We start from the raw sequence: 27100 nt of genomic DNA on the forward strand, positions 1-27100 counted from the left end.
GGATTCAACGAACTGTCTGGTCCATCCCCCTTCCATTTCGACCTACCTCTCCTTCACCTCCGACAAGAGCAGGCCAACGAAGATTCTGTCTGCAATCAACTAGCACCTTTTTGGTGTTCTCTTTTTCTTTCGCAACCCCCTCGACTCTCCCGTTCTAAGCCTGTCAGTCACTCTCATACCTCGGGGCCCGTTCTCAAATCCTTTCTTGTCCTGTTTTCCAAACACCGTCACCCTCTCCAAACAGCCCATTGTCAAAGCTCTTTGACTCATTGGTTTCCAACAATAACGACCGTCCACTAAACAATTCTCCTTACACAGCTACGATGGCCGACTATTTATCTCCTTTGACGGACAATTCCGTCGCCGCCGCCGTGCAGGATGCATACAACCTATTCTCGGATCGGAGGGCCGCGCTCGGCCTGTCCAACCCAGGAACATTGGATAACATCGCTAGGGAGGTGCAGAAGGATGTTCTACTGTCCAACTTCATGTTCTCGGGTCTCCGGGCAGACTTGACCAAGGTCTTTGGCATGTCTCCGCTGTTCCGCGTGTCGCACGCCTTCTCCATGGGCTCGTCCGGGAACTTGCCTCCGTATGCATTCTCGGCCATGTATGGAAGCCCGAAGGTAAAAAAACAATATACCCTCCTATCATCATCTGCTGTCGCAATCTGATGGAAATGATGCTAACATTATAATTTCGGCCAAAGGTCTTCATGCAAGGTAACTTCGGAAGCGATGGTGCTCTCGCCGCTGTTGGCAACTATCGTTGGACTCCCAAGTTGGTCACCAAGACCAACACCCAGATCATGGCCGGCGCGAGCCAGGGTCTGATGCAGATCGACAACGACTACACTGGTGACGATTTTTCGGCATCGATCAAGGCCTTCAACCCGTCTTGCCTGGAAGGTGGCCTCACTGGTATCTTCGTGGGAAGCTACCTTCAGTCCATCACCCCCAGCTTGGCTCTTGGTTTCGAGGCTATCTGGCAGCGTCAGGGTATGAACACTCGTCCGGAGACTGCTCTTTCCTACAGTGCGCGTTACAAGACCAGCGATTGGATCGCCAGTGCTCAGCTGCAGGCCCAGGGTGTCCTCTCTGCCTCCTACTGGCGGAAGCTTGGTGAACGCGTTGAGGCTGGTGTCGATATGAACCTCCAGTTTGCTCCTAACGCTGCCGCTGTCATGATGGGTGGACCTAGCAAGGATGGCACTACTTCCATCGGTGCTAAGTACGACTTCCGTGCTTCCACCTTCCGTGCCCAGGTCGACAGCGCCGGAAAGGTCAGCTGTCTCCTTGAGAAGCGGATAGCGATGCCCTTGGCTCTCACTTTTGCGGGCGAGATTGATCAGGCCAAGGTAAGTTCAAGCCCTGTGTTTCCAAGTCGGAAAATCCATCGTGTGTTCGTTGATCCCTAACGTGAATCGTCTTTCTAGCAAACGGCGAAGCTCGGTCTCGCTGTCTCGCTTGAGATCGCCGGTGAAGAATTGATGGAACAGCAGGACAAGCTCGAAGCCCAGGGCAACATGATCCCTCCTCCGTTCTAATTTTCCCACATAACATAACTGCGGTCAATTAGGCTCACCTGGCTCTTGGGGGTGGGAGGGATCCGTCTCTGCTCTTCTGCCCACCCATCAGCTTATACCTTTTTCGTCATATTGTTTTATTAGTTCTTCAACTCCTCCGGTGTATGTTTGGAAGATGGTGTATCATCGTGGTTTACTCGGATGCGGCTTGCTGGCCCGGAGACGCAGTCGTTTTGGCGCCACGGAGCCACCCTTTTGTATAGATCCATCTTCGGCATGCTCAAACTACCATTCCCGCCTCTCTATCCTTTTTTTCATGTTATTGCTTCGTCTGTTACCGTTCTCCTGTCTCTCTATCCTTCCTGTTTTCCCCCCATCTCCTTTGATGACTATATTGGCTGATCAACGGGGTCGCTGAGCATGCATGGAACTTTTTGCGGGAATATGGTATTTGGTCATTATTTTTCTTAATTTGTTCATGCATCATAGATGGGCAATGTAAAACAGTTGTTTTGGTCTTTTCTGTCCTCTGTCTGTAATTCGTTTGCAAAAACAAAGGCTCTCGTAGGAAACATTATCAAAGCTTGGATAAAGGTGTCTTAAATCGGGGTCGTCGTCTTGATCAATGTAGCGGGTTCAAGGGGTTCTTTCCAAGGCGTGCACCCGGTCTTGTAGTGCGGCAAGTGTTGGCTTTTTTCTAGTCGAGACAATGGTATATTGGCCTTTGTCGACTCAAGGTGAGGTTTGAACTGGAATGTTTTTCATCGCCGCGCCTGCCCTATAACCTCTCAGCCTGGGGAATAGAGAAATGGAGAGAAGAGAGAAAGAGAGAAGAAGAAGAAGAAGAAGAAGAAGAAGAAGGGGGGGAGAGAAAGAAAGAGAAAGGCGGATAATCTCCTAGGCGTCCACCAAGTCGCGCGACACACAGCACATACAAGTCTCCAAAGACATACCTAAGGACCTAGTTTATATATTGCTCTTGACAGCACGGCACACGATTGACAAGCGTGACAGTCCGCTTGCTACCAGATATTCAGTCACACAAGGTTCCCGACCCCCAGGCAGGATTACATTATTTACATTATGAAGGCACTACTACAATTCACATCCATCTACAAAATCCAGCATAGAAGTGTGGTCAACACAACTACAAACAGTCATCATCAGGAGTATCGTAGTAAGGTATGCCCATGTCTTGATACCCGTAACGGCTAGAGATGAGGTAGCTTGTAGCCGAGTGTTTCGGGCTCTAGGAAGCACGAGTTACTGATATAGCGCTCTACCAGATATTAAGGTGGAGTCAGTAATATATACCCACGCTCCTACAATTTAATCAGTTATTTCATGCATAGCGATCAATAATTCTAATGCTACCACAATTTCCTTGTTCCATGTATATTTCATGTATTTCACCTTTGGATATATGAGGGGCAGAATCACTCAGTTACTCTTGATGTTGATATCCTCGAGCATTGAGGTGTACCTCCCATGGATGGAAGACCCCCACAGCGAGTTATTACCTATCATTTGCTTACACAACGGGCACCACTTCTGATCAGTTGGCGCATGTGGTCCCATATGTTTGCTCTCGTGTGGGAAGGATTGGGCCACTGCAGAAAAAATATCATCATTGGATGGCCTACCTGAGTAAGGCAAATGATCAATCCGACAGGAAGACAGTCTGTCACTAACAATTGGCCAATATGTCGGTCTGGGAGTTGGTAGCGATTTCTCCTCAAGTCTCCACTATGACATCACTACTTTCCAGCGGCCTCTTTTTCGTCGGTGCGCACAACGCTAACTACGTAAACTAAGCAGGACACTTATAACTAACTAAACTACGGGTTTGATGATTTGCCCCGACTTATCCTCGCTTGCTTTCCTTATTGGTTCATCCCTTTTTCTCACTGTGGTGGTAATGGACCTGCGCAGCGCCTCTGATGTTGTTTCTTGGGTATTAATTCAGGAAAGCGTCACTCATCAATCTGTGTGGCAATGGAATGATGTCTGATTTCCGGGTGAGGGGGCGAAGATACCTTGTCCAGGTCATACGTTCGGGTACCAACATATAATTTTAGCATTGAATGCAACAATAATAAATAAATATCACACACCACAAGTATAACCACTAGCACAGCCATGATATCATGTGTTACAGGGCTATTAGGCCTTTGCCAATCACATTTACCACCTATTGAGGTACCAAGACTGTCCCTCAACCTTTCTTGCCACTATCTCTTTCTGGTATAGTCGTCAACGTGACATGAATGAAGCTTCACGGGTTTTTTAACTCCTAGAGTTACCTAATCAGGACAATTCCTGGCTCTCTTGCTCTTCTTAGCTCTTCTTGTTGATGACAATCAAATTTCGACGGTTTGATCGGACTCTGCAATGTTCGTCGGGCGAGCACCGAGACACAATGACCCGATCGGGGGAAAGGAAGGGAGGTTTCCTTGGGTCAGTCTACTGTCAAGTTCCACCTTATTCATGGAGCTGTTTCGCTGCATACACTGCAGTGCGTACTGGTGTACATGCTTCATCTTAGGTAAAAGCATTTCAAGAAGCACTGGTATCTATAAATAAGAATCTAATATGGTTAATTGTAAAATGACTATCTTACGATGGTGTTCATGACCCTGCTAGGCTGCTGCCCTCTAGAGCTGTAGTCATGCGACATTTATACCTACTAAGTACAATGCATAACCTGTGGGTACAAGACAAGTTACATCATCAATGAATGTTCTGCTACCAAAATCATGGTTATTGGGATCCTCTCTCTATCAGGCGTGGGGGTTCTTTGGTGCTAGGCTTAGCTTCTTCCTCCACAGTCACACCCACCACTGCTCGGCGCCGAAAGGGAAGGGAAAAGATATCAGGCAGTGAATATCCTAGCTATGTTTCATATTATGCTTGGAATTCATCATGAATAGTCACGCTGTTAGTGCTGTTGTAATCTAGACAGGATATTCAGTAATATAACATAGTTATCCAAACATTGCTTCAGTTAGGTTAATTCACCTTTTCTCATGGCGCGGTTGTGAACATGATTGGTACCATCTACAGGAGGCTGGTAGGATACTATCTGGTACTAGGCCACTAGCCTAGGTACCTTAGGTACAACGTTAGGTAAGTTGTGGTACTAGTTGCAAGTACTAGTACGGTATCATTACTAGATCAGCTAGAGTAAGTCATAGCTTCCTCGGTACCTGTTTGTACCTATCCAGAGGCTGGGATGGTTGTTAACATTTCACTCCTAATAGTTCTGACAACTGACTCAGGTGCTATACAAGACCCAACATTTACAGTGTCAAGCCACCCGTCCATGGAAAAACGTTCGAATACACAACGGCATAGTCAGGTGAGCAGGACCCCCAAAAATCTGATCCAACTGATCGTTGATCGGCTGATGCTTTCTGGCAGGTGATCTGCAGAACCAAGAATTATGGTCGCAATATCCAGGGAACGGTAAATTATACTTGATCCATAGGAGTAGCTCCTAAGCCAGCAGAACCCGTAGGCATGTTCGTTTCTCTATCAAGTTACCAGTGTAGTGAGTCAAAACTCGGAAGTTATCACTGAATAGGTTATATCACAAAGACCATCTACCACTAAATTTCTTTCGGGGTTTTTAAATTCCTCCCGTCTCGTCCCGGTAAGTAAGAGCTGGGTTTATATGAGGGCTATAATTCTCGGGATAACCCCTCCCTCCCACTCTTGGCCACCACAAAAGAATTAGCACGGAGAGGGGCTTAGACCATAGGCTTCCTCTAATGGTTTTCTTTGATCTTGTCCCGGAGCTTGATTTGCTCAGAGTGCACAACGCAGCTCCGAGGGTTGCTCTCATTGACCCATCGCTCAAAGAATAAGACCCCTTGGCTGCGAAAGTGGGGCAGAGGCAAGCAGCCTGTGATACATGATATAGATGCACGGTTTATCAAATAATCAGTGACCCATGTATTGCCATGTATAACTTGTTCTTGGGGCCCAGTATAGCAACACCACACTGCACAAAGTTTCATAATGTAAAGGAATAGTAAGGTAATCATTATACATCAGTAATTCAGCAATAGTTAAGTGCGTGTATCAAAAGCTACTGGAAAGGACGATGTGGGTTTGTCTCTTTCACTGTTTCAACTGGCGGTGCTCCTTGCTTGTGTCACCCTCCTACTGAGATCCTTAATATACATGAAGGTGTAATATGAGGCTCTGCAATATAGTCAAAGTAATATATTAATCGTAGCTGAAAGAATGCCACTCATGATGATACTATACGCAACGCCTAACTTACACACGCGCCCTTGAGTTCAATTGATATGTTGCTTGCTATGCAACATGATGAAACAGCTATAAAACACAGATATCTATTTAGAACTCATCCGTACTTCGTTGCTTCGAAGAACAGACAGAAGTCCGTATTGTGGATATTATTCCTGTCCCCATTGTTTACAGAGATAGGGTACAAAGTGTCTAGTCATCCATTCATTTCTATTTTAATAGCTCCCCACTAAACAACCAGTAGCCAATTCCATACTGCTGCTTAGCTCTATCTCATGCATAGCACTGTTCAAACTGTGCAACCAGCTATCTTATGACGCAATCCAGATACAATCCAATAGAAAGTACTTGCCTCCAAGGCTCTCTTACCATGTTTAGGAGTTCGTGCGTAGATTACTTGCAGGTCCGATCCAACAATTGAAAGAGATCCGATTTACCTTTACAGTTTTATCCAATGGCATGATAGATAGTGCTACATGCCGGGCAACCACATATCAGCATGGTTGCACTGCCACGATATGTGGCAGAGGATAACCAATCAGTATGCTCCCAGAAAAGTCATATTGGTCACTTGACACTGAGGTAAAGACAGTGGCAAAGTGGTCCGCTTTGATGATAACAACTGAAGGGGATGTTTATTCTAAAACTGTGCATGTAAATAATCAAAATGATCAACCTGCTCGGCCCCTAGGCATCACGGGATGAATTAAGCATGATGGTCTATTGAAATGCAATTAAACAAATTAGGCTTAACATGCTAGTTGGGAGTAAAATACCTCACACTAGTAGGTAGGCTCGCCAGGTCGAGTAGCCGCGTTCCCCATTGACCCTGATGCGCATTGGTGGTATACAACATGCCTGCAGGCCAGAGACCAATTATATTGGGTTTTCTGCTCGGTATCCCTAGGTAGCCCTATATTTAGTAGTCACTGTAGGATTGTAGGCCGAAGGAGTACCGAGTATAGGACTAGGTGTTTATATGTGATATGTGTAGTTTCCTCGGTAATTTAGTGATTTGGTAACATCATCATTTATATCTATACATATAGTGTATTCACTGATATTAAGTTGATGATAGCAATACTTCTGACTCTTCCACCCTTCCATAGACACTATCTATCTGCCTCACATGAAGTGATTTTATCATTAAACATGACATGGACTGGGTAAAATACCAGCATCATCTTGGTATGCTGAAAGATACGCACATATGACATTAGGTAATAATTACACGAGGTACTATGCAGCTTGTATAGGTATTGTTCTATAAAGTGGGGCTGTCTCATTTCACGATGCTTTCATTTTCTTTCATTGCACTTTTTTGGGTAGGCGTCCAAGACCATCACCCCTCCTGTATAATACCATCAAATACTGTATTGACCCCATCCCACCTCTATCTAATCCAGTCACAGTGTGACCGTAAGACCGGTGGATCGGTTACCTGGAGGTATCTGTTACCGTTCTCCATCCGTACTCTGGGTATCATCAAACATACATACACTAATCATGTACGGGAATAGCTCTATTCCCATGTCGGGTGCCAGAAACAGAAATCATTCCCAATTGGACATGCCAATGAATCCCAGGTATTATCTCTATTATCCACAGTCCACAGTTCTCTTGACGGGCTCTCCACATAACAACCACAATCTTCACCCGCTTAACACATGCTCATTAATATTATTATCATGACTAAAATGATAGGTAATTGACTAGTGGAGGTTGTTAGTTGCGCTACAAGGCATTGGAACTCCGTACCACTACCTAGTAGAGGTGGGTAGCAAGTGCACACTAACTAGCAACCCTCCCCCTCCCTTCTTCCCCCCGCCATTTCAAACCTTGTCTCCAGTCCTCTATTCTGTATAGAGGTTACCATATCACTATTGTTGAAGACACGCTTTGTTTCTTTTTTACTTTCTTTCTTTCTTTCTTTTTTTTTGTTGCCGTTTTCCTTTACAACCGATAGGTCTGTCATATTCTTATTCTCTTTTGGGGCATTTCATATAATTTCTCTGGTTTGAGCATTGTTATTGTAGAAGGGAACGTTCGCCTTTCCCCGCTCTGTTTGCTTAGAGGAATACCTTAGGATACAAGACAAATAAACTAGAATAGAACCAACAACAGGAAGTCCTCAATTACTTGATAGATAGATATATATATATCCCTTCCACCATGGAATCCTTTAAATCCAAATAGCTCGTGTGTTGTCCTCCTTCTGGTGCTATTCCCGCGTTCCTGCAGCCCTCGCGTGTTCGGGCTTCGTCGCTCCATCAACGTCACCTCTCTCTCTCTCTCTCTGTCTCTCCCTCTCTCTCTCTCTCTCCATACCAAACCAAACGAAAACGCAAGATTCCCCTGCCACTGGGAGCTTTGAATCATCTTCCCAACCTTTCCAAATCAGCTGCCCTTTCTTCTCCTTCCCTTTTTTTTTTTTTTTTTTTTTTTAACTTACCACCTCTTCACTTTTTTTTATTCTTTTCCTTTTTCTACCTACCTTTTTTATTTTACCCATTTCTCCTCTGCTTTCTCTTTTCTCTTTTGTAAACTCCTACCCAACCCCCCTTTTGCCTTCTGACTGAAGAGAGTGTACCTCCACCGTTACTTTCCGTACTCTTTACCCAAAGTTTCCGCCCTTTTGGCGTTCCCTCCTTCCAGTGGCATTTTGTGTATTTGCGTCTCTTGGCACCCGTTCAGGTCCATTGGCCCTTGGTCTGAGCCTTCCCTTTTACGATTCGCCTGCCCACAAGCCCGCTTCTCAACCTTTCATCTCACGCGCACCTCCACTCAACATCCACCGTTCGGATATTCCGCCCATCCAGAGCACCCCTCCAACTACTTGATGCTCCACCGATTACACCCTGCCCGAAACGGACCTCACGCCTTGCTTCTACATCCTTTCCTGCCTTTTGCTACTGAATAACAATACCCCCATTCTCTCGATTCTACTGCCCAACCTTCCGCTGTTGTAATCCCCACTATAGTCTTCCGTGATGTCACAGAATAGGCCTGGGGTATTCTCGAGTTTACGCATGGGTGGTAAGAAGCCGACTTCCTCTCCTTTGCTCCTCTACCTGTGACCTTTTTCTTCCGTGTGCACTCGGTCGCCTGGCGACTTTCTCCGATGGATCGCTGACCTTCGTCCTGTCCTCATGCAGAAGTCGTTCGCGAAAAGGTCCAGGATGGACTGACTGGGGAGACCAAGGAGATCTCATATTCACAATGCAAAATCGTCGGCAATGGCTCGTTTGGTGTGGTCTTCCAGACGAAGATGATGCCCAGCGGCGAGGATGCTGCCATCAAACGGGTCCTGCAAGATAAGCGTTTCAAGGTATGGGCTCTCGAGCGCTAAATTCTCTCCCAGTCCCCCCGCCGGCCTGTTGACATCCATCCCAGAACCGGGAGCTGCAAATAATGCGGATTGTACGCCATCCCAATATCGTGGAACTGAAGGCTTTCTATTACTCCAACGGCGAAAGGGTAAGTTGACCGACCGCCCCTCCTCCCCCTTTGCCGCCCGTCGCTTGTGTGGTCGGATGGTCTCAACTAACCGCCTCGTCGCCGAATCGCAGAAAGATGAAGTCTACCTCAATCTCGTTCTTGAGTATGTACCGGAAACGGTGTATCGAGCGTCGCGGTATTTCAACAAGCTCAAAACGACGATGCCGATGTTGGAGGTCAAGCTTTATATCTACCAGCTCTTCCGTTCCTTGGCATATATCCACTCCCAGGGCATTTGCCATCGGGACATCAAGCCCCAAAATCTCCTGGTCGATCTTAACTCCGGTATCCTGAAGCTGTGTGATTTCGGATCGGCCAAGATACTCGTCGAAAATGAGCCGAACGTTTCTTACATCTGTTCGCGCTACTACCGAGCGCCGGAATTGATTTTCGGTGCCACAAACTATACGACTAAGATTGGTACTTTTTTGTTCCTCCCCCCCCGAAACCTCCGTCGGAGATGCTGACCGGGTCTAGATGTGTGGTCGACCGGCTGTGTGATGGCCGAGCTGATGCTAGGCCAGCCTCTCTTCCCTGGCGAGTCGGGCATTGACCAGCTTGTGGAAATCATCAAAGTCTTAGGTACCCCCACTCGGGAACAGATTCGTACAATGAATCCCAACTACATGGAGCATAAGTTTCCTCAGATCAAGCCACACCCCTTCAATAAGGTCGGTTCTCGTTTGTTGGAGCCAAAATGACTAGAAATTGACTGAGCGTGCCTAGGTCTTCCGGAAAGCTCCACATGAGGCAATCGATTTGATCTCTGCTTTGCTGGAATACACGCCAACGCAGCGTCTTTCCGCGATCGAGGCGATGTGCCATCCGTTCTTCGACGAGCTTAGAGACCCCAACACCCGTTTGGCCGACTCTCGGCACCCCAACAGCCCCCCTAGGGAACTTCCCAACCTCTTCGACTTCTCCAAGCATGGTGCGTCCTCCCATCGTCGTCCTGGTCCTTATTTCTCGTTGTGTTCTTCCCATTTGTAATTTTTGCCAGCTGACGGTTGTTGATTCTAGAACTCTCCATTGCACCATCGATGAACAACCGGCTCGTCCCTCCACATATCCGCCCGGCACTCGAAGCCCGCGGGCTAGATATCGATAACTTTACCCCTCTTACGAAGGATGAAATGATAGCGCGCCTTGACTGAGTCATTGTGCGCGGGACTCACGAAGAAACACGCCTGTTTTTAGTGCAACCACTTGCACATGCATGCGCTCGAGAATCGGGGTTCCTTCCATATAACGAATTTCGTCCATGCATCAGGCAATTTCGAAATGGGAGTCGGTTTATCCGAGCGTGTAGACCTATCCTTTTGACAAGGCATCCAGGAGCTGGCTTCTCTGTGTGGACAGTGGGTAGGAAATGACGGACAAGAAAATCAGAAAAAAAAAGAAAGCAAAAAAAACGAAGAAAAAGGAAAAAGAAAGAAAGAAGAGGACGATCCTTTCCTTTCCGATATGACATTGAAATTGGCAAAACGAAAAGAACCAAAAAAAAGAGGGCATCGAGAATAGGCCAGAACGGGGAAGGAGGGTAAAGAAACCGTTTATTTCTTCCAGGGAGGCAATGAATATGGTTGTTATGTTTGCGACTACTGGAAAAGTTTTTTCAAGAGATAGTGGACCTTGATACGCAACGGGGGTGGAGGAGCATAGGCTGGAATTTTTGAGGTGTCTGAGACAGCTCTTGGGAGGAAAAAGTGATACCCTTACAGCGTGAGTCTGCCTTCCGGGATTCAAGTCTGCATAGCTTCATATCTCGAGGGGGGTCAAGGAACCACGTTTCCACCAATCCAATGAAGAATAGTGGACAAATGAATGCCTTGCAATTGCATCGGATATTAGAAGGGGCGCCAGATGGAACATGCACGTCGTTGATGTGCCTCTGAATGATTTGAATATAGGTATTGGAGGTGTTCACCCCAATTTGCAGCTCTAGAAACTCCCCTTTACGGCTTTTCATTGATTTTTTTTTTTCTTTTCTTTTTCTCTTTTTCTCGTGTTTGCTTCGCTTACAGCTATGTTTTTTTTGTTGTGTTTTATAGGCATCATACTTGCACTTATCCTGATTCCCATTGACTTGGCTCTGAGAACTACTACATTACTCAACTTGGCCGAAGATGAAATTACCTATGTCACCTAATTCCGAAAGCAGACAACTTGATTTTCTTTGACGTCCTGTTTATTTCTTTGTCCTTATTGATAGTCTAGTGCTCGGGCTCCTTTGTGCATGCGTGCGGGTTTTCATGGCCTTGTGCTTGATGGTGGGTATACACGGCTGGGTACAGTGCTTGAGTCACGATGTGACTGTTCAGTATCATCTACCTTTATACCAAGGTCTAGAGTATTCAAATAGCCTCGCATCTCATCATTACTACCCATCATAGTGCTTTTACGGAGTACTTAGTATCCTTGTTATCATTGTTGGAATCTCCAGAACGTGTTAATAATACCCAACCTCTATTTCTCCGCTAGATCTATCGAAGATGTTGCGGTTTTTCTCTTCATATATATATGATTTGTGATATTCTTCATTACATCTCGAGTCGTAGGAGGCATGGTTGTATGTTTTATCACACAGCAGATCAACGGTTATGTAATTGGTGGAGCGGAATATCTCTCTCCCCGAAATGCCATAGCTCAGCACATGTTAACTACTTACAATGTTTTAAGTTCTTGAAGCGGATTGACTGCTCATAGCTTAATTCTAACGCTGCACGCAATACAATTCCGGCCAACGGACTGAACATCTGTCTTGTGGAATTGCGCATAAATTGCAGCATCTGTTTTTGCTTTGATAACGAGTTGGCACCGGTCAGTCGCGCGATCGTAGCATTTGGGAGCTATGGCCGACTACGAACGCCGACACAATGGCGCCAGGGGGGGTGGTGGTGGGCGTAAACGGCGCTTTAGAGGTTCGTCATGCTTTGTGGCTGGACAGCGGTTCTCTATTGTTTTTGCGATAGTGTATGGATTGCGTTTGCTGACTTTTTATTCGCCAGAGGACGACGACTACGACCGTCGGCAGAGGCGCCGATACGAGGAGCCTTTGGTTGCTAAAATCCGACGACAGCTGCTTACAATTGCCGAATCCGTACGATCTCGAGTTTCCAGGGCGCTGTTGGCCTATATGACACTGTTCTGCATGGCTAACGCTCATGTTGTAGGCAGCCCGACGAGCGGACGACGATGCAGTAAACATCGCCAGAAGCGTGACGGAGAACTTTGAAAATGAGGAAATCAAAAATACTTTCATCGACATTGTCCTTGATCTGTATGTTGACTCGTCTTATACCGCTGGTTTTACGACGTGTGAACTAATGGATTTGTTGCCAGTACGCTCGAACAACCACTGAAGATCCCCTTCCTCGCGACGACCGTTCTCGTTGTCAACAATCTGAAGTCGGAAGTCTGCTCTGAGGTCCTCCAGAAGGCGGTTAACCTTTTGGGAGAGTATCTCGATGCCGGCGCGTGGCGCGAAGTCAAACTGCTTCTTCGACTTCTGGGATGCCTGCAGTGTATCTTCGAAGGAGACGGTATTTTTCCTATACTAGACGAGTTATTCTCACGCGCCGTCGACCTGCAGACTGCATCTTCTGACGATGTGAGTCGTTTCTTGACGATATAAAAGTACGCCCGCTGATCTTTGTTTTATAGGTCCTCGGCCTGGAGCTGGTGAAGATCATCCTTTTCACCATTCCGTACATAATGGCTTCGCCGGCCACTGGATATGAGCAACAGGCATCGGCTCTTCTTGAGAAGACGGATGTCATCACTTCCACACCCCACGCCCTTGTCGACATGGTCAATCCTTTTGCCCTCGGAGATGGTCGAACGGATGCAGTACCAAGCGTCATCAGCCTCCTGCAAAGTCAGCTCCAGGGCGAGTCCAGTCGCGGCTGGGAGCTTGCCTGTCTTCCTCGGCCCTGGAAAGGGGTGCGGATTAATGAGGAAGACGAGCAACCCCCCGCGGAGTTTGGCCCCAAGTGCCCCCTCCCTGAGATCTCCATCCCCAACCCTGTACGGGCTGGCAAGAGGGCGATCTACCCCGAGGTTCACCTTTCCGTCTACGCAGACCAGGATTTCGAAACTGTTCCCCCAACCTCGGATATCGCATCATCACTGTTGCGTGATGCGCTTGTGGACACCATCAATATCCTAGACTTCAATCGCATTGCGACTGCCAAGTATCTGATCGACGTGGATTGCTACTTCACGCCCCACACGTTCGTGAAACGCGCAACGCCTTTTGATCGGCTACGCGACATTCCGGGCGACCGCCCAACGTGGAAACCCGAAGATGTCGCTGTGGATGCTGTTTTTTCCCAGCTCTTCCAGCTGCCGTCTCCGGAGCATAAACTCGTTTACTACCATTCGGTACTCACTGAATGCTGTAAGATTGGCCCAGCTGCTATTGCCCCTAGCTTGGGGCGAGCTATTCGATTCCTGTATCGCAGCTTGGATACGATCGATTTGGATCTCAGCCACCGATTTCTGGATTGGTTCGCTCATCATTTGAGCAACTTTGGTTTCACATGGAAATGGAGCGAATGGTAAGTTTTTCAATCACAATGCAAGACTTACTGAGGGAGGTTCTAATCACCTGTGTAGGGTCGATGATCTTGACCTTCCGCTCAATCATCCAAAGATGGCTTTCATCACCGGTGCTCTCGACAAAGAGATTCGCCTGAGCTTTGCGCAGCGAATCAGAGGCACCCTCCTAGACTCTTACCAACATTTAATAACTGAGGGGAAGGAAAAGGACACCCCCGACTTCAAATACTTGGATGATAGTAAGTATCTCGGCGTCAATTCCTGCGATTATATGAGACAAGTACTAATCTCTTTAGCTACACCGTATGCCAACGAGGGCAAGGAACTGATGCAACTTATCCGCAAGAAAGCAACGGATGAGGAAATCCAGCCGGTGATGGCTTCCATTGAAGAGCAGGCCAAGGGCTTGGGAGTCGAAGATCCCATGCTCCCTTCCACAGACGCCTTCGTAACCGCCATATGCTTCGTTGGATCCAAATCCCTCTCGCACGTCTTGTCCTGCATCGAGCGAAACAAGGAGCGGCTGCTAGCCATTGGCCCGAAGTCCCCCGCTGCCCGTCGTCAAATCATCACCTCAGTCATGGAGTACTGGGCCGACCAACCGGGCATCGGCATCAACATCATCGACAAACTGCTCAACTACACCATCCTCACACCGCTCTCCGTCATCGAATGGGCCCTCGTGGACAAACTCGACGCGGGAGCAATCCTCGCCAAGACCCATGTCTTCGAGATGGTCTCCGCAACAGTCGGCAAGGTCACCAACCGCCTCCGCCAGATCGTCGCCGCGCGAACCCAGCCAGGCCTCTACGAGCCCCAGCTCAGCCTCCTCGACGAGACCCTGAAGCGCGAAAACGCCGACATGCAGTCCCTCTTCAACGTCATCGAAGACAGAGTCGTCTCCGTCGCAGGAGGCAGCAACGACGAGCTCATGGAGCGCGGAGACGGCAGCGGCAATCTCCCCGAGGACGAAATCATCCGGCAGTGGGGCCAGCGATGGCTGAGAGCCTTCCGCCGCAAGGCTGCCGTAGAACAGGCCTTCATCGCTGAGGCCATGACCACTGCCACCCCCGTTGGCACCACGGCTCCTCCGCCTGAGAATCCTACCTCTGCGGGAGATGGAGATATGGACGTTACGGATGCGGATGCGGGTGCGGGTGCGGATGCGGATGCGCAGTCTTCTTGAAACATGACAACCATCCCGGGTGAACAGGCTTGATATCTGACTTGTCAGCGTGGTCGACCTATTGGCTTTCTTTCTCGTAGGGGGGAACTTGTATTCTTGTTGCTTTGTGTATTGCTGTATACATACATGTTGATAGCGATGAACAATTTAATCTACTGAATCTGTCAAATCTGTGGTTGTAATGCGTATCATCATTTGTCTATCTGTACTAGCATGGCAATATGTATATGAGGTACTTGGGCATTTGGTAAGCTATGAACGAGAAAAATAGTCCATACTTTTTATCTTTTATCTCTTGATTTGTTATGTATTGGATATTCTATTTAGATTCGAAAACGGGGAAAAGCGAGAGAGAATGCCTTTGCTTTCTATCGGACTACATATACACATGAGTCAAATTCCCTAATTGCCATTCACACATTGACATTTAAGAAGAAGAAAGAAGAAAGGAGAAAGAAAGAAATTTCAAGCATGAAATATGTACAGACATGCAAAGTAGTCCGTTTAACCAGAGCCTTCGTCCCAAAACAACTGCACCGCACCAATGTACCACGACTTGGACAACCAACGTTATGAAACGGAGCTCGGAACGCAGCGACAAGAGAGAAAAGAAAAAAAAAAAAAAAAGGATGAAACTAAAAGTTATTACAACAATGTATATGCTATATTACAAGATTCAAGGGGGTAATATGTATGCCACAGAACACATACCAGTCATGGCTCATTTGAAAATAAAGAAAACCACTCGATGAAAGGTTCACCACATTCCAGCGTCGTCCCCTACGGCATGTTATCCTCTCTCATTTGACTCGTTGAGTTCGTTTATTCTTCTCGCATTTCAATGATTCGTTTCACGAGAGCCGGGGTATATTCGGATATGCGGGTATCGCGACAGAAAACCAAGGTATGTTCATGATAGGGCGTTCGGTACCAGAGACAAAGTTCGGAAACCGCAAAAAAACCGAGGGATCAGAGTTCCTTCTTGGATTCCGCGAGGTATTTGCGATCGTCCTCGCCTTCGACGTCCCTGAGGATGGTCTCCATTTCTTTGGTCTGTCGCTGCCACTCCTTCTGGTCCATCTTGGTCTCGCGCCGGAAGAGCTCCTCGTTCGGCTGTCGGTAGCTACCGCCGAGACGGTCCCATAAGGTGGTGAATTGTCCGTAGTTGTAGTTGAAGTAGAGGTGGTGCATGGTATGACAGGCAGCGCCGTTGACGACCGGGCTGTTGGCAACATATTCCCCGTCATGAATCAGGACCGTCCAGAAGTTGATGAAACCGAACAGTAAGACATATGCGACTTTCTGGAGTGGGAAGATGAACGGGAATAGATGGTAGGGGACGCTTTGGGACCACCCATCCAAGGGATGAAAAGCATGCGAGGCAAATGGGCTCGGCATGATCCATTTGTGGTGAGGTTTATGCAGTGTTTTGTAGATCGATGGATGGTGTAGGCCGCGATGGATCCAGTAGATGCAGAAATCGGTGAAAGCGATGAATAGCGGGAATTGCAGGATACTGTAATACGGGAACGGCTCGTCGGAGAAACCGTCGTAGAGTTTCACATAGCCTCGGACCTCAGCGACCAAGAAGGGCGCGGTCAAAAGAGACATGACCGGCATGGATTGCATTGTCTGGGCGATCTCCATGGAGATCTGGTTTTTGAGAAATTTGGGGTGCTTGACGGTGGTCTTATCCCAGACGAAGATGTACGATAAGGTTGCGGATATGAAGTAGACGATGATCCCGAAAATCCTATACATCGCGCATCACAGTTAGAGCCCCGAGAGGGTGGGAGGCATTGGCGGGTTTTCGCATACCAGACAATCAAGAAGAAGCTCAGGGCTTGACGGTAGATGTTGTTTCGCGGCCACGCACTCATGTAGGCATACTTGGAGGGTTCCAGATAGATCCACTGAGTGGCCGGTTCATAGGCAAAAGGCTTGGAGGCACCGAAGAAGGACAGAGTGCTGTTGACTGCATTGTTGGAGCCAGGGAGTGTAACGGAGGAGGAGAGCGAGACCGGAAGGAGGGAGGCGTATAATCGGTCCGCAATGAAGGTGTCCCAAATTTCGAGGGCGATATCCATGATGCCGTTCTAGTGGATTGATCGATGCCTGGCAAAGGACTTGTAGAGGAACGGAGCCCGGGAGGGGGGAGTGGTGGGGGTTGTTTAAAGAAGAAGAAAGAAATTATGGGGGGGGGGAGAGGAGATCCGGTCCTTTCTCCTTAATACAGTACAAGCAAGGGTCTGGGGACTTGCAGACAACCACGGTTGGCCATGGATTAATTTCCTATTATTCTCCCGACGAGGTACGTCTGATTCTACACACCATCATGTTTATCCAAGTCTCTGTTTGGGTAGACTTTACTTGGGTTGAAAATTTGTAGGACAATCTACCGTGAACAGTGTATCCTATAATGATAATGTATCTATAGTTCGTTTGGTTTGAGTGAATGATATATATCATCTGTTATACACGAGTATAGCCTCCAGGGATTGAAAATACTGAAGAACGAGAAACTCGTGGTATTCATGTCCTATATATCTCGAGAGGGAAAGTGACATTGGATATACTCCGTCCAAGACTATGATCGTTATGGGTTAGCCTGGGGGTGGTACCTGCATAACACCCACTACGCCAATGATATGTATGAAAGTACCATAGGTATTGGATCGTTGTTCCAGCAACCGTCTGGATGATTGCGTAGCACTCTATTGAGATTCAACATGAGGTTGTACATATGGATATCCAACGGACAGAGGATGCCATCCAAAGCTACATGAATATTATCCTTCTGATATTTATGCAACATGGCTTACGTACACAGACACCTGACTGTATACAGCCTGAGGCATCTTCAACTCTAGACCAGGAATACAAAGGAATACCATTGAGACCACCTGAATTACTTCAAGATCGAACTCTCAACGCTCAATCAGTGAACTTTGAGGATAGTCAATAAGAAATCACCCCCATGGAAGGTAACCTACTTCTCTCTCACTTCACGCCAACCCGAGCAACCCGAAGCTTTCAGCCCGCCCGTTTTTTTGCCCCCATCCGACCCAGGGATCCATTGGAGGGAACCAAATCCCACTTAACCCGATGGAAATTAAGTCGCCAGACCACTGACTATTCTAGGTTACCCACTTCTGTGGTCTCCTCCTTCATTCTTTCCCCTCTTGTCTTCCTGCTGCTTGTTCAAAAGTGTTCTGATCCCAGCCCGATTTAGGACCGTGCACTCCTTACCTAATCAATCCCGGTCCTCACCAACTGACTTGTCTCTGCTCTGCCATCTTCATTCGGCTCTCTCCGTCTTCCTCATCGTCCTTCCTTTCTCCCTTTCCATCCGTTCTCGAATTTCCCCCCTGTCTGGAGCCACGTCGCCACCGTTCTCCTTAATTCGATTACATCGTAGCGCTAGGTCCGTACGGGCGCGCTGTATGTAATGCGCCTGCATTAACCTCACTGCCAACCCGTCTCTGCCGTCCTCTGTTCGGCTATTTTGGTCTTCATCGACCCCCATCGTCTATCGTCGCGATCCAGCCCTTGGAGGCTCGAACCTGCCTGTGCAAACTCCGTTTGAATTCCATCTCCTCGACGCTCTCTCTCTCTCACCGTTGAGCGACCGGAAAGACTATCCTCCTTGCCGCATAAGGAGAGAAGAGGAACGCAACGGACAAAAAAAGCAAAAGGACTGCTACGCGCCATGTACAACACACATCGCGGGATGGTTCCCCCCCCGAACTCCCGTCTGACGGAGTTACTGGATCAACTGCGCCAGGAATTCGAGACCCAAACGCGGAGTACTGGCGAGTTTGAGCACCAGCGTACGTGTGTGTCTTTCTTACTCCTGCCTGTTTCTATGCAGTTCGCCCTCGACCGTTGCGTGATGAAGCTGGTGGGACTCCCAATGGAAGAACTGTATGGGTTCTCTCAAGGGCGTTTCATCAGCTCCTTCTGTGACCACTCGTCCTGTTTGGAACGGGATAAGTGTTCCGCATCGTGTCGGGGCGTCGGGGTTCTCTGTCGAACGTTGTTCGCTGACCTATCATCCTTTAGTGACCGGACAGCTCCAGGAGATGGAGATGATTCGACAGAAGGTCTATCAACTGGAACAAGCGCAAATCAAGATGAAGCAAGAGTATGTCTTCTCCAATGGCTTCCCCCGGTCGTGATTGTTTCCCAGGGTTAATCATTTGCTTCTTCCTTCTAGATATGAAAATGAGCTGCGAGTGTTGCGACACGAGCTCGAAGCCCGCGGTGTTCAGACTGTGTCTCACATTGCCGGCCCTGCGCAGCATGCGGGCCCTTCCCAGGCCCCCCCACCCGCTCTGGGCCATGGCCCTAGCAACCTGTTCGGTGGGATTATGACCAACCAAGGAGGTAGTGGTCCCGGTCTTGCCCCTCCCCCTCCCCAGGATCAGCAGCCTCCCCAGCATACCCTTCAACAGCCTGCTCCCGCCGCTCAGCCAGGAGCGCCGCCACAGACGCAGAGCTCTTTTGGAGGATATCAGTCTGGTGCTGCTGTGAACGGTATGTTATGACTGTGTTTTCGATGGGTTCTCTGATCTCTGACCGTGTGTGTGTCTCGATTTCCCCTTAGGTTATGGCCCTCCTCCCCCGCCAACCGCGTCCCCTGGTCCCGGTAAAAGACCCCGCGCCCCTGGTGCGCCTGCTACCCCGCAGCAGAGTCACCAGCTTGGGTACCCAGACCCTCGGGTTTCGCCTCAGCTGGCCCGCCCCACCCCCCCAAACGCCGCCATCGTTCGCGACCGCCCGGGAAATATGCTGGCTAACTGGAACCCCGACGACTTGCCTGCCTCGCAAAAGCGTGAGGGTGCCGATTGGTACGCTGTGTTCAACCCCGAGGTGCAACGGGTGCTGGATGTGGAGCTGGTCCACCACCTGGTCCATGACAGTGTCGTTTGCTGCGTTCGTTTCAGTCGCGATGGCAAGTACCTTGCCACCGGCTGCAACCGCTCGGCTCAGATTTTCGACGTGACCACCGGCCAGAACGTGGCCACTTTGCAGGACGAAAACGTGGACAAGACTGGTGATCTCTACATTCGCAGCGTCTGCTTCAGCCCCGATGGCAAGTACCTCGCGACCGGCGCCGAGGATAAGCAGATTCGCGTAAGTCTTTTTTATCACTCTTTCAATTCAAGAGGGCGGAAAATCAAGTTTTTTTTTTTTTGGCCATTGGTTCCAGGCTAATATTGCGGTATAGGTTTGGGATATCGCTGCGCGAACCATCAAGCACATCTTCAGCGGCCACGAGCAAGATATCTACTCCCTTGACTTCGCCGGAAATGGTCGGTACATCGCGTCCGGTAGCGGCGACAAGACCGTGCGACTCTGGGATATCATGGAGGGCAAGTTGATCTACACTCTGAGCATCGAGGACGGCGTGACCACGGTAGCGATGTCTCCCGATGGCCACTACGTCGCCGCCGGTTCTCTGGACAAGAGCGTCCGCGTCTGGGATACCACCACCGGCTACCTGGTGGAACGTCTGGAGAACCCCGAGGGTCACAAGGATAGCGTTTACTCGGTCGCCTTCGCTCCCAATGGCCGCGACCTTGTCAGTGGCAGTCTCGACAAGACCATCAAGCTTTGGGAGCTCAGCGTTCCCCGAGGCAGCTATTCCAACAGCGGTATCAAGGCCAGCAAATGCGTGCGAACCTTCGAAGGTCATAAGGTAGGTCGGCTCGTTACTTGTCGTGTGCCGTTCCGTGTCTGACCTGGAATCTCTCTGAAATAGGACTTTGTGCTCAGCGTGTGTCTGACTCCTGATGGACACTGGGTCATGAGTGGTTCCAAAGATCGCGGCGTCCAGTTCTGGGACCCGATCACTGGTAACGCCCAAATGATGTTGCAAGGCCACAAGAACTCCGGTACCGTCACCCCTAATCATGCGGATTGATCCTTTTTTGTAATAATCATTTATTCGATGCTAATTGTGAACAGTCATTTCGGTTGCACCCAGTCCTACGAACAACCTCTTTGCCACCGGCAGTGGTGACATGCGTGCGAGAATTTGGAGGTAATTATCCGTCCTTACTATTTCTTGTCCCTCGCTCTCCATGCATTTGGCCCATCACATCTGGATCCTTTTATCAAATGTCACTGACTGACCCTTTCTCGTTCAGATACTCCACTTACACCGGGCGGTGATGGGGTCTGTTTCAGACCCCCTACGGCAAAGAGCCCTGCTCGCCATCCCTTCCTAAATCTGGTACTATCTGACATGTTTATTTCAACGGGCCTGCGGGCGAATTTGCTTTATCGAGCGGTGACAGTGAAACCATTCCGTCACATGAAACGTTTTGGGTACAATGTCTCGTCTTCGGGAAAGGACGTGGAGTGGTTAGGAACAATGCGCCAAAATGCTGTACGGATAGTCGCTTCGATGTTTTTGCTTTCTATATTCTCGTTTGCTCCTTTTGTCCCCGTTATCGTTGCGCGTGGTTTGGAACTCGGTCTTATCGATCTGTCTGGTACTCAATTTGACTTGGAAGAGTTGAAAGCTGCCCACGCCCGAATGTGCATGACCTGGAGATCCGGGCTCGTCATGCTGACGTTCATCGTAAGGCAATACTTGTGAGTGTATCGCGGGGCCAACGTAGTCGTTTCTTTGCAGATGGAGAGCAGGCTCAATTACTCCACCTGGGCATGAACATACGCCATTGTCTTTGGGTGATATGACTCTCGTCAGTGAGCAGGACCACTGTATTGATGCTTTGTTCTAAACCCATTTGATATAAACCCAACCCTTGCGATCCGAAAAGGGCATATACCAATAGATACTATGCCGAGTATAGGACATGCTAGAATGATGTAGCCACACAGGGCACATCCAGCACCAAAGTGTCAAGGCTCAGTCAGGGCCACAAAGCACACAGGCCCACGAAACATGGTATTGCACCTACCAAGCGGACAGCGTTATCGGTCACGACCACTTCGCCCTGACGATCACGAGGCGGGCGGCTGGCGGGCGTAATTCTACTCCCGGGAGGTGCATGCTTCATCCTATTCTTTTGCTTTTTATTTTGTCTGTTTTACTCCAGTCCCTTCCCTTTTATTATCTCTATACTCACTCTTCCTATACATTTCTCCCCCTCCCATATATATTCCCCAAGCAGAGATAAACCAAAATTAAAAGAAAAGAAAAAAAGAAAGAAGAAAGACTTGAGAGATCCGAAGATCAGATCAGATTAGCGCCGAGTCGTGTCATGTCATCTCCCTGCAGCCGTGGGATTTCCGGGGCCATTGGCGGCTAACTGGGAATTTCGAGATCAAGCTAACTTTTACATACATACTAGTTAGGAGTTATAGTACTCCGCAGTTGGATGTACAGTAACTCTGGTAATAGTAATCTGACTTGATCCGATTCCAGGTCGACAAAAGCTTGATTGGTTGCTCCTGAACTGGACATGCACCTGGAATGCCTGCTCTCATGGAACCCACACGAGTGACAATTGAATATCGAGATCCGGTCACTGCACTACTCAGACCTATACCCAGAGTTAAGTATAGGTCCTAGTAGGGTACGGATACTACCGCACAGGATAACCCTTTCCAGTTAGCACCATCTGTCGACTCCAGACGGGTCAAATCGTATTGAAACTACATACAGTCCAGGGGTTTAATTCGAATAGGAATGATGGTTAGAGTAGGAATAAACTCCGTACAGGAAGACACCTCGTTTAATTAAAGTTACGGGTTCTCCTGCATCTCTCCATCTCTACCAGGACTCAGATGTTGGTGGAGCAGTCCTTCTTTGTCGTATTCGTTTCTTTTCTTTTCTTTATTGTCCATGTCGGATCCTATTTTTTTTTCTTTTCAATTGATTGCTATTATTATTGTGATGATAATAACCTGGTGGAGCAAGCTGAGCCATAAGATCGCAGAATTCGATAGATCACAAACATCTGCATTTTCCCGCCGATTTTTTTCTTGTTTCTCTGTTCCGATCGTCCTTCTTAGCGCTAACTAAATGACTACTAAGTAAGCAAGTAACTCACTAACTAATAACTATCCTGCGCGTCGGATCTCGAAATTCGAACCTGCCATTTGTCGCGATTCACACCGGTCTTAGGATGTCTTGCTCGACTTCTGCCTGCGACTGTAGATAGCTAGCGCTTCATTGGAGGCGGCTTCCATGGCGTACATTAATTAGTTATATCTCGATTGGATGCGCGCAAATCGTGGGAAAAGGGATGGGCGACTGATTGGATTGCATTGGGCTGCAATCGGGCAGATCGGGGCTGGCGTGCATGTATATCAATGCTCTCCGTACTTCTAGCTTGTTTGGTTCTATCGATATACTCCTTATGGAGTGCTCCGTACGGAGTACATGTATGTGTATATGTATGAAGCACATGGTATAACAAGATGTCAGTCACAGCGATGATAGTTGATACATCCGTCTTGGGTAGTTACAACAATCCGTAGTCTAAACCATCGCAGCTCCAATACGGGACGAGATCACCCTGAAATTGAGTCCCTTAGTGCCTGTCCTGTTCCAGTTCAGCCAGAATGTCGAACACTGATTGGGTCCCCTCTGTCCACTGTCCAGCCTCCCCCAGTCCCCACTACTGTCGGTCACCAGGGCGCGGTAAGTAGGGACTAGGGGGGGGTACAGACGGGGAGGACTGACTCCACCGATGTACTGTACGGATAGGGAGATTGTTTACTCTTTCGTACGGGGGGTGTGACATAGATCTTTTCCTACATATATATCTATATGTATAGGGGTATATTCTATGTACGAGGAAGTTGTCAATCTAACTTTTTCGGTTGATCCGAGGGAAAAGAAGGCCCGGGCCGGGACGCCAACGAGGGGGGGGAATACATGGTTTCCCTTGGGAGGGATTAGGGGATTAGGGAAAGTCTTTGTGAGTGATTTTTTTTTAAGAAACTCAATTTATTTGTATACTATTATTGATTTATTTGCTTGGGCGGCAAATCTAGGTCGTCGCTGTGATATATCGACTTGGAATCCCATCGTGATCGGACGGACTAACTAACAAGAAGGAAGGGGTCACTCTTACGTCATGTCTTTGACCAATGATGGATTTGACTGCTCTGGACGGAGTGAATTCTGAAGTATTAGGGCGGAAAGCTGAGACGTCCTTGGCCATCACAATGCAAGATATAGCGGATACAATGCTTGCAGGATGACGGGATCGTTTATTGTGATTACGGAGATGATCGGACACTAGGATTGATGGTTGCAATCAATGGTATACTAGAGTCATTGCATGATTAGTATTGCCTCCGAGTGATGGGAGAGGATCATGACTTAGAAACAGGACTAGGATTAGGGAGGCTATAGAGGTGAGGCGGCCAGTTAGAAAGATCAAATAAGATCAAATAGATACATATTATAATATAATATAAACATGATTCATAGAAAAAGAAAACACGCATACATACATGAGAAGTAAAAATAAGACCACAATCTCAACACTAACAAGAAGAAAAAAAAAAAAAAAAGATCTTGATCCTTGATGAAATCAACGGACAAGACCTCAGCTGCATGGACCAGTTTCCCAAATGGCGGCAGGATTCCAACCTATCAAGAATTGTCGCCAGTGGCGGCTGCTGGAAAGACCACCTTAGTATCTCCGTACTACTCCATACGTTAGCATTCAATAAGCAGTCAGTGGAGAAGAGAGAAAAAAGGCCGGACTCCTCTTGGTGGGGCCAAAGTTTGTATCAACAAATCATCCTGCATCCATTTCCACACTATTGATCACCCGCCGCGGACCGTCCGTTCTATAGCTCAGCCGGCTAGACCCTGTCACGTTGGTGGGGGCTGGCTAAGGCTAGATGGAAGAAATAAGACACGACGAAACGGAATCAAGTCGGAGAGTCAATTGTAGGCATGGAAATGGGAAATTCGAGAATTCGAGGGGAAAAGTACTAGATAATACGACCTTCGTACCGGGGTGACGCGATATCAAGTACAGGAATAGCGGTATTTCTCTTCTCACGATGCAGGTGAAAATGTCGATCCATGACCAGATCAATTGGCAGTACCATCGTTGGTACTTTGCCCGTATTCCAAACTTGGTTTCAGCCTATTTCGTATCTTTCAATTCGGTATATTTCAAGTCTGTACTCCTTAATGTCAAAACAGCTGGCCACTGGTTTCGGGTGGGCCGGGTCATCTTGCAGCATCGCGCCTGTATCCACAACCAGTTGAGATTGACTGACTGACGGGCTTACATCAGAGGGGAGGTCGATGGAGGGTGACGGTGACGGTGACCAGGTCAAGCCACAGCCACCAGTTTCAAGATCGTCATCCATCGAATCCACCTGGTAGCCTTGTCCACTGGCGGAGGATTGGATTAGGGGTTATCCCAGTGGATTAGGCTCAACATCACTGGGAGGATGTCAATACGAGAAGGTTGAACGATGATGTCTTTTCCCGTGTCACCGAAATACTGGATGGACTTCAAAGGTCGGAGGTACCTTCTCCTTTGCATGGGAGCTTACCCTCCCTCAGGACGAAAGTACTCTCTTGTCTCCACCAACATAAGCTAAGTTTTGGCGTAGTCAGGTACTATTCAGACTACGAGATGAAGGGCTACCAGTCACGGCGTGGAATTGTGAAGCTGGTTGATACTCATTTGTTGAAAGTGCCAACCCCATGTCTCCGGCCCACTCTGCTGGGTCAGATGATATGTGATTCCTAGCCTGGGGTATTAAGAGCTGTCAGTGGTGAGAATGGCGTGGCAATCTAATTATTCAAGGTATCATAGGTTGTCGGCTCCATCCACACGCCTGGGCCGATGGATCTTGGTATGGACTGTATTATACGATTATTTCACTGATACTAGTTCTAGACAATATTTGGGAGTGTATAGCAGTACTCCGTACCCTGAAGGAGCTCTGTTGTCTGTCACAGCAATTAGAGCTGTTTTTGAGCAGTGTTGAATTCAATGGTCTGGATACCTACTCGAGTACCGGGGTCCCTGACCTAGGTATACAATAAGACTGCCTAGCTGGGCTTACTCGTCATTCAGTGAACTATTTAAGGAGTACTCCGTAGTCATAATTCATCTATCAAAAACTCCGAGCATCAGGGGCAAGATCAAGATGGTAAATATAATCTCGGTCCGAATAATCTCAATGTAGTTCCCCTGTCTCATCGAGATGATGCGTGATTGTCAGCCTAATCGAACCGGGGTTATGACGCGTTCCACCAGGAAAGCCTCTTTCGAAGCTCCACGATCCAACATCCTCGTACATTCAAACGGAGCAGGGAGTACTCGGGGTAGATCTTTACCTCTGCTCCTATTCTTTGCCTTTGTACAGAGAGTAATAATAGATGATATCATTGTGTATGGACAGACTCTATCCAGAGGTACAGGTATATTTGTCTCTGACTATTAGATGGATTACTGCTCGTTCCCTGTTCCCTGTCCTTCAATTTATGAACGGGGGAGGTCCGGCTGGAATGATCACTGGCTCCCCGTGAAGACTAGACCAGACACTAGTTGATTTAAGGCAGTGGATCTCAGGCTCGTTCCTTCTGGAGAGGAGTGATACCTGCTAACTAGTAATGGGAAGACCCGACTTTTTCTTTCCTCGTTGTCTTTTTTTTTTTTTTGGCAGCCTATCTGACCTATCCATTGGTATTTAGCATTGTATGGACATTGGGAAAATTACTGTAATAATAGACGGAGTTTTGAAAGCACGGTCTTAAGAACTTTACACCATCCGTTTCCCTCGACGAGAATTGATTGGTACATTGGGTTTTAAAGATTGAATCGTAAATATGATACCAACATGATCAAACTCCTTTTCCCTCCTTTCTTTCGATTACTCTCCTCTTTGATCTATTGATCTATCGGTATTTTACTCCAGCTCCGCCCCAATGTCCACAGTAAAATACACATACGGTATACTGTTGGTCTATAAACCTTCAGCTAGTATTAGCCAGCCGGCCGGATCCCTGTTGTTGTTGTCCACCCCCGCCGCTTCCACTGCCTTGGGACAGAAGGAGGGTGCAAAGTGGGGAGCATGGTAATATTAATTCGAAT

General features: G+C 48.0%; 6 protein-coding genes across 6 annotated transcripts; 5 read left to right on the forward strand and 1 right to left on the reverse strand.

The window, feature by feature from the left end:
- Positions 1-323: 323 nt before the first annotated feature.
- On the forward strand, positions 324-1546 carry tom40 (TOM complex pore protein TOM40; the record flags this gene model as incomplete). Its single annotated transcript, XM_024815473.1, has 3 exons — positions 324-626; positions 710-1357; positions 1436-1546. 3 exons carry the CDS (start codon positions 324-326, stop codon positions 1544-1546), a joined length of 1062 nt encoding a protein of 353 aa, XP_024668494.1.
- Positions 1547-8790: 7244 nt separating this feature from the next.
- Positions 8791-10452, forward strand: BDW47DRAFT_129018 (GSK family serine/threonine-protein kinase; the record flags this gene model as incomplete). Its single annotated transcript, XM_024816936.1, has 7 exons — positions 8791-8836; positions 8956-9128; positions 9194-9277; positions 9370-9718; positions 9776-9969; positions 10025-10229; positions 10319-10452. 7 exons carry the CDS (start codon positions 8791-8793, stop codon positions 10450-10452), a joined length of 1185 nt encoding a protein of 394 aa, XP_024668495.1.
- Positions 10453-12009: 1557 nt separating this feature from the next.
- On the forward strand, positions 12010-15168 carry BDW47DRAFT_112179 (NCBP1 family protein). Its single transcript, XM_024814108.1, has 7 exons — positions 12010-12219; positions 12307-12398; positions 12472-12578; positions 12641-12908; positions 12962-13857; positions 13916-14097; positions 14155-15168. The coding sequence occupies exons 1-7, from the start codon at positions 12150-12152 to the stop codon at positions 15042-15044; spliced, it is 2505 nt and encodes an 834-aa protein (XP_024668496.1). The 5' UTR covers positions 12010-12149; the 3' UTR covers positions 15045-15168.
- A 626-nt stretch (positions 15169-15794) lies between these two features.
- Positions 15795-17192, reverse strand: BDW47DRAFT_112180 (sterol desaturase family protein). Its single transcript, XM_024814109.1, has 2 exons — positions 16863-17192; positions 15795-16797 (listed from the first exon to the last, which is right to left on the reverse strand). The coding sequence occupies exons 1-2, from the start codon at positions 17129-17131 to the stop codon at positions 16014-16016; spliced, it is 1053 nt and encodes a 350-aa protein (XP_024668497.1). The 5' UTR covers positions 17132-17192; the 3' UTR covers positions 15795-16013.
- Positions 17193-18689: 1497 nt separating this feature from the next.
- rcoA (putative transcriptional repressor TupA/RocA) lies at positions 18690-21527 on the forward strand. The gene is made up of 8 exons (XM_024819817.1): positions 18690-18874; positions 19107-19188; positions 19261-19580; positions 19651-20180; positions 20275-20745; positions 20809-20941; positions 21015-21090; positions 21197-21527. Exons 1-8 carry the CDS (start codon positions 18754-18756, stop codon positions 21219-21221), a joined length of 1758 nt encoding a protein of 585 aa, XP_024668498.1. The 5' UTR covers positions 18690-18753; the 3' UTR covers positions 21222-21527.
- BDW47DRAFT_77409 (uncharacterized protein) lies at positions 21003-21705 on the forward strand. Its single transcript, XM_024819818.1, has 2 exons — positions 21003-21090; positions 21197-21705. Exon 2 carries the CDS (start codon positions 21295-21297, stop codon positions 21649-21651), a length of 357 nt encoding a protein of 118 aa, XP_024668499.1. The 5' UTR covers positions 21003-21090; positions 21197-21294; the 3' UTR covers positions 21652-21705.
- The last annotated feature ends 5395 nt before the right edge of the window (positions 21706-27100 follow it).

The sequence above is a fragment of the Aspergillus candidus genome, assembly GCF_002847045.1.
Source record: "Aspergillus candidus strain CBS 102.13 unplaced genomic scaffold BDW47scaffold_62, whole genome shotgun sequence".
Classification (NCBI taxonomy): Eukaryota; Fungi; Ascomycota; class Eurotiomycetes; order Eurotiales; family Aspergillaceae; genus Aspergillus; species Aspergillus candidus.

What these genes read in the sequence shown, in the direction of transcription:
- BDW47DRAFT_112179 (XM_024814108.1), top strand. Translation starts at nt 12,150, where the DNA reads ATGGCCGACTACGAACGCCGACACAATGGCGCCAGGGGGGGTGGTGGT. An exon ending in GCGTAAACGGCGCTTTAGAG is followed by an intron (nt 12,220 to 12,306) that starts GTTCGTCATGCT and finishes TTTATTCGCCAG; the next exon opens with AGGACGACGACTACGACCGT. An exon ending in ATCGACATTGTCCTTGATCT is followed by an intron (nt 12,579 to 12,640) that starts GTATGTTGACTC and finishes ATTTGTTGCCAG; the next exon opens with TACGCTCGAACAACCACTGA.
- BDW47DRAFT_112180 (XM_024814109.1), bottom strand. Translation starts at nt 17,131, where the DNA reads ATGGATATCGCCCTCGAAATTTGGGACACCTTCATTGCGGACCGATTA. An exon ending in AGCTTCTTCTTGATTGTCTG is followed by an intron (nt 16,798 to 16,862) that starts GTATGCGAAAAC and finishes CGCGATGTATAG; the next exon opens with GATTTTCGGGATCATCGTCT.
- rcoA (XM_024819817.1), top strand. Translation starts at nt 18,754, where the DNA reads ATGTACAACACACATCGCGGGATGGTTCCCCCCCCGAACTCCCGTCTG. An exon ending in GTCTGGTGCTGCTGTGAACG is followed by an intron (nt 19,581 to 19,650) that starts GTATGTTATGAC and finishes ATTTCCCCTTAG; the next exon opens with GTTATGGCCCTCCTCCCCCG. An exon ending in GAACCTTCGAAGGTCATAAG is followed by an intron (nt 20,746 to 20,808) that starts GTAGGTCGGCTC and finishes TCTCTGAAATAG; the next exon opens with GACTTTGTGCTCAGCGTGTG.
- BDW47DRAFT_77409 (XM_024819818.1), top strand. Translation starts at nt 21,295, where the DNA reads ATGTTTATTTCAACGGGCCTGCGGGCGAATTTGCTTTATCGAGCGGTG.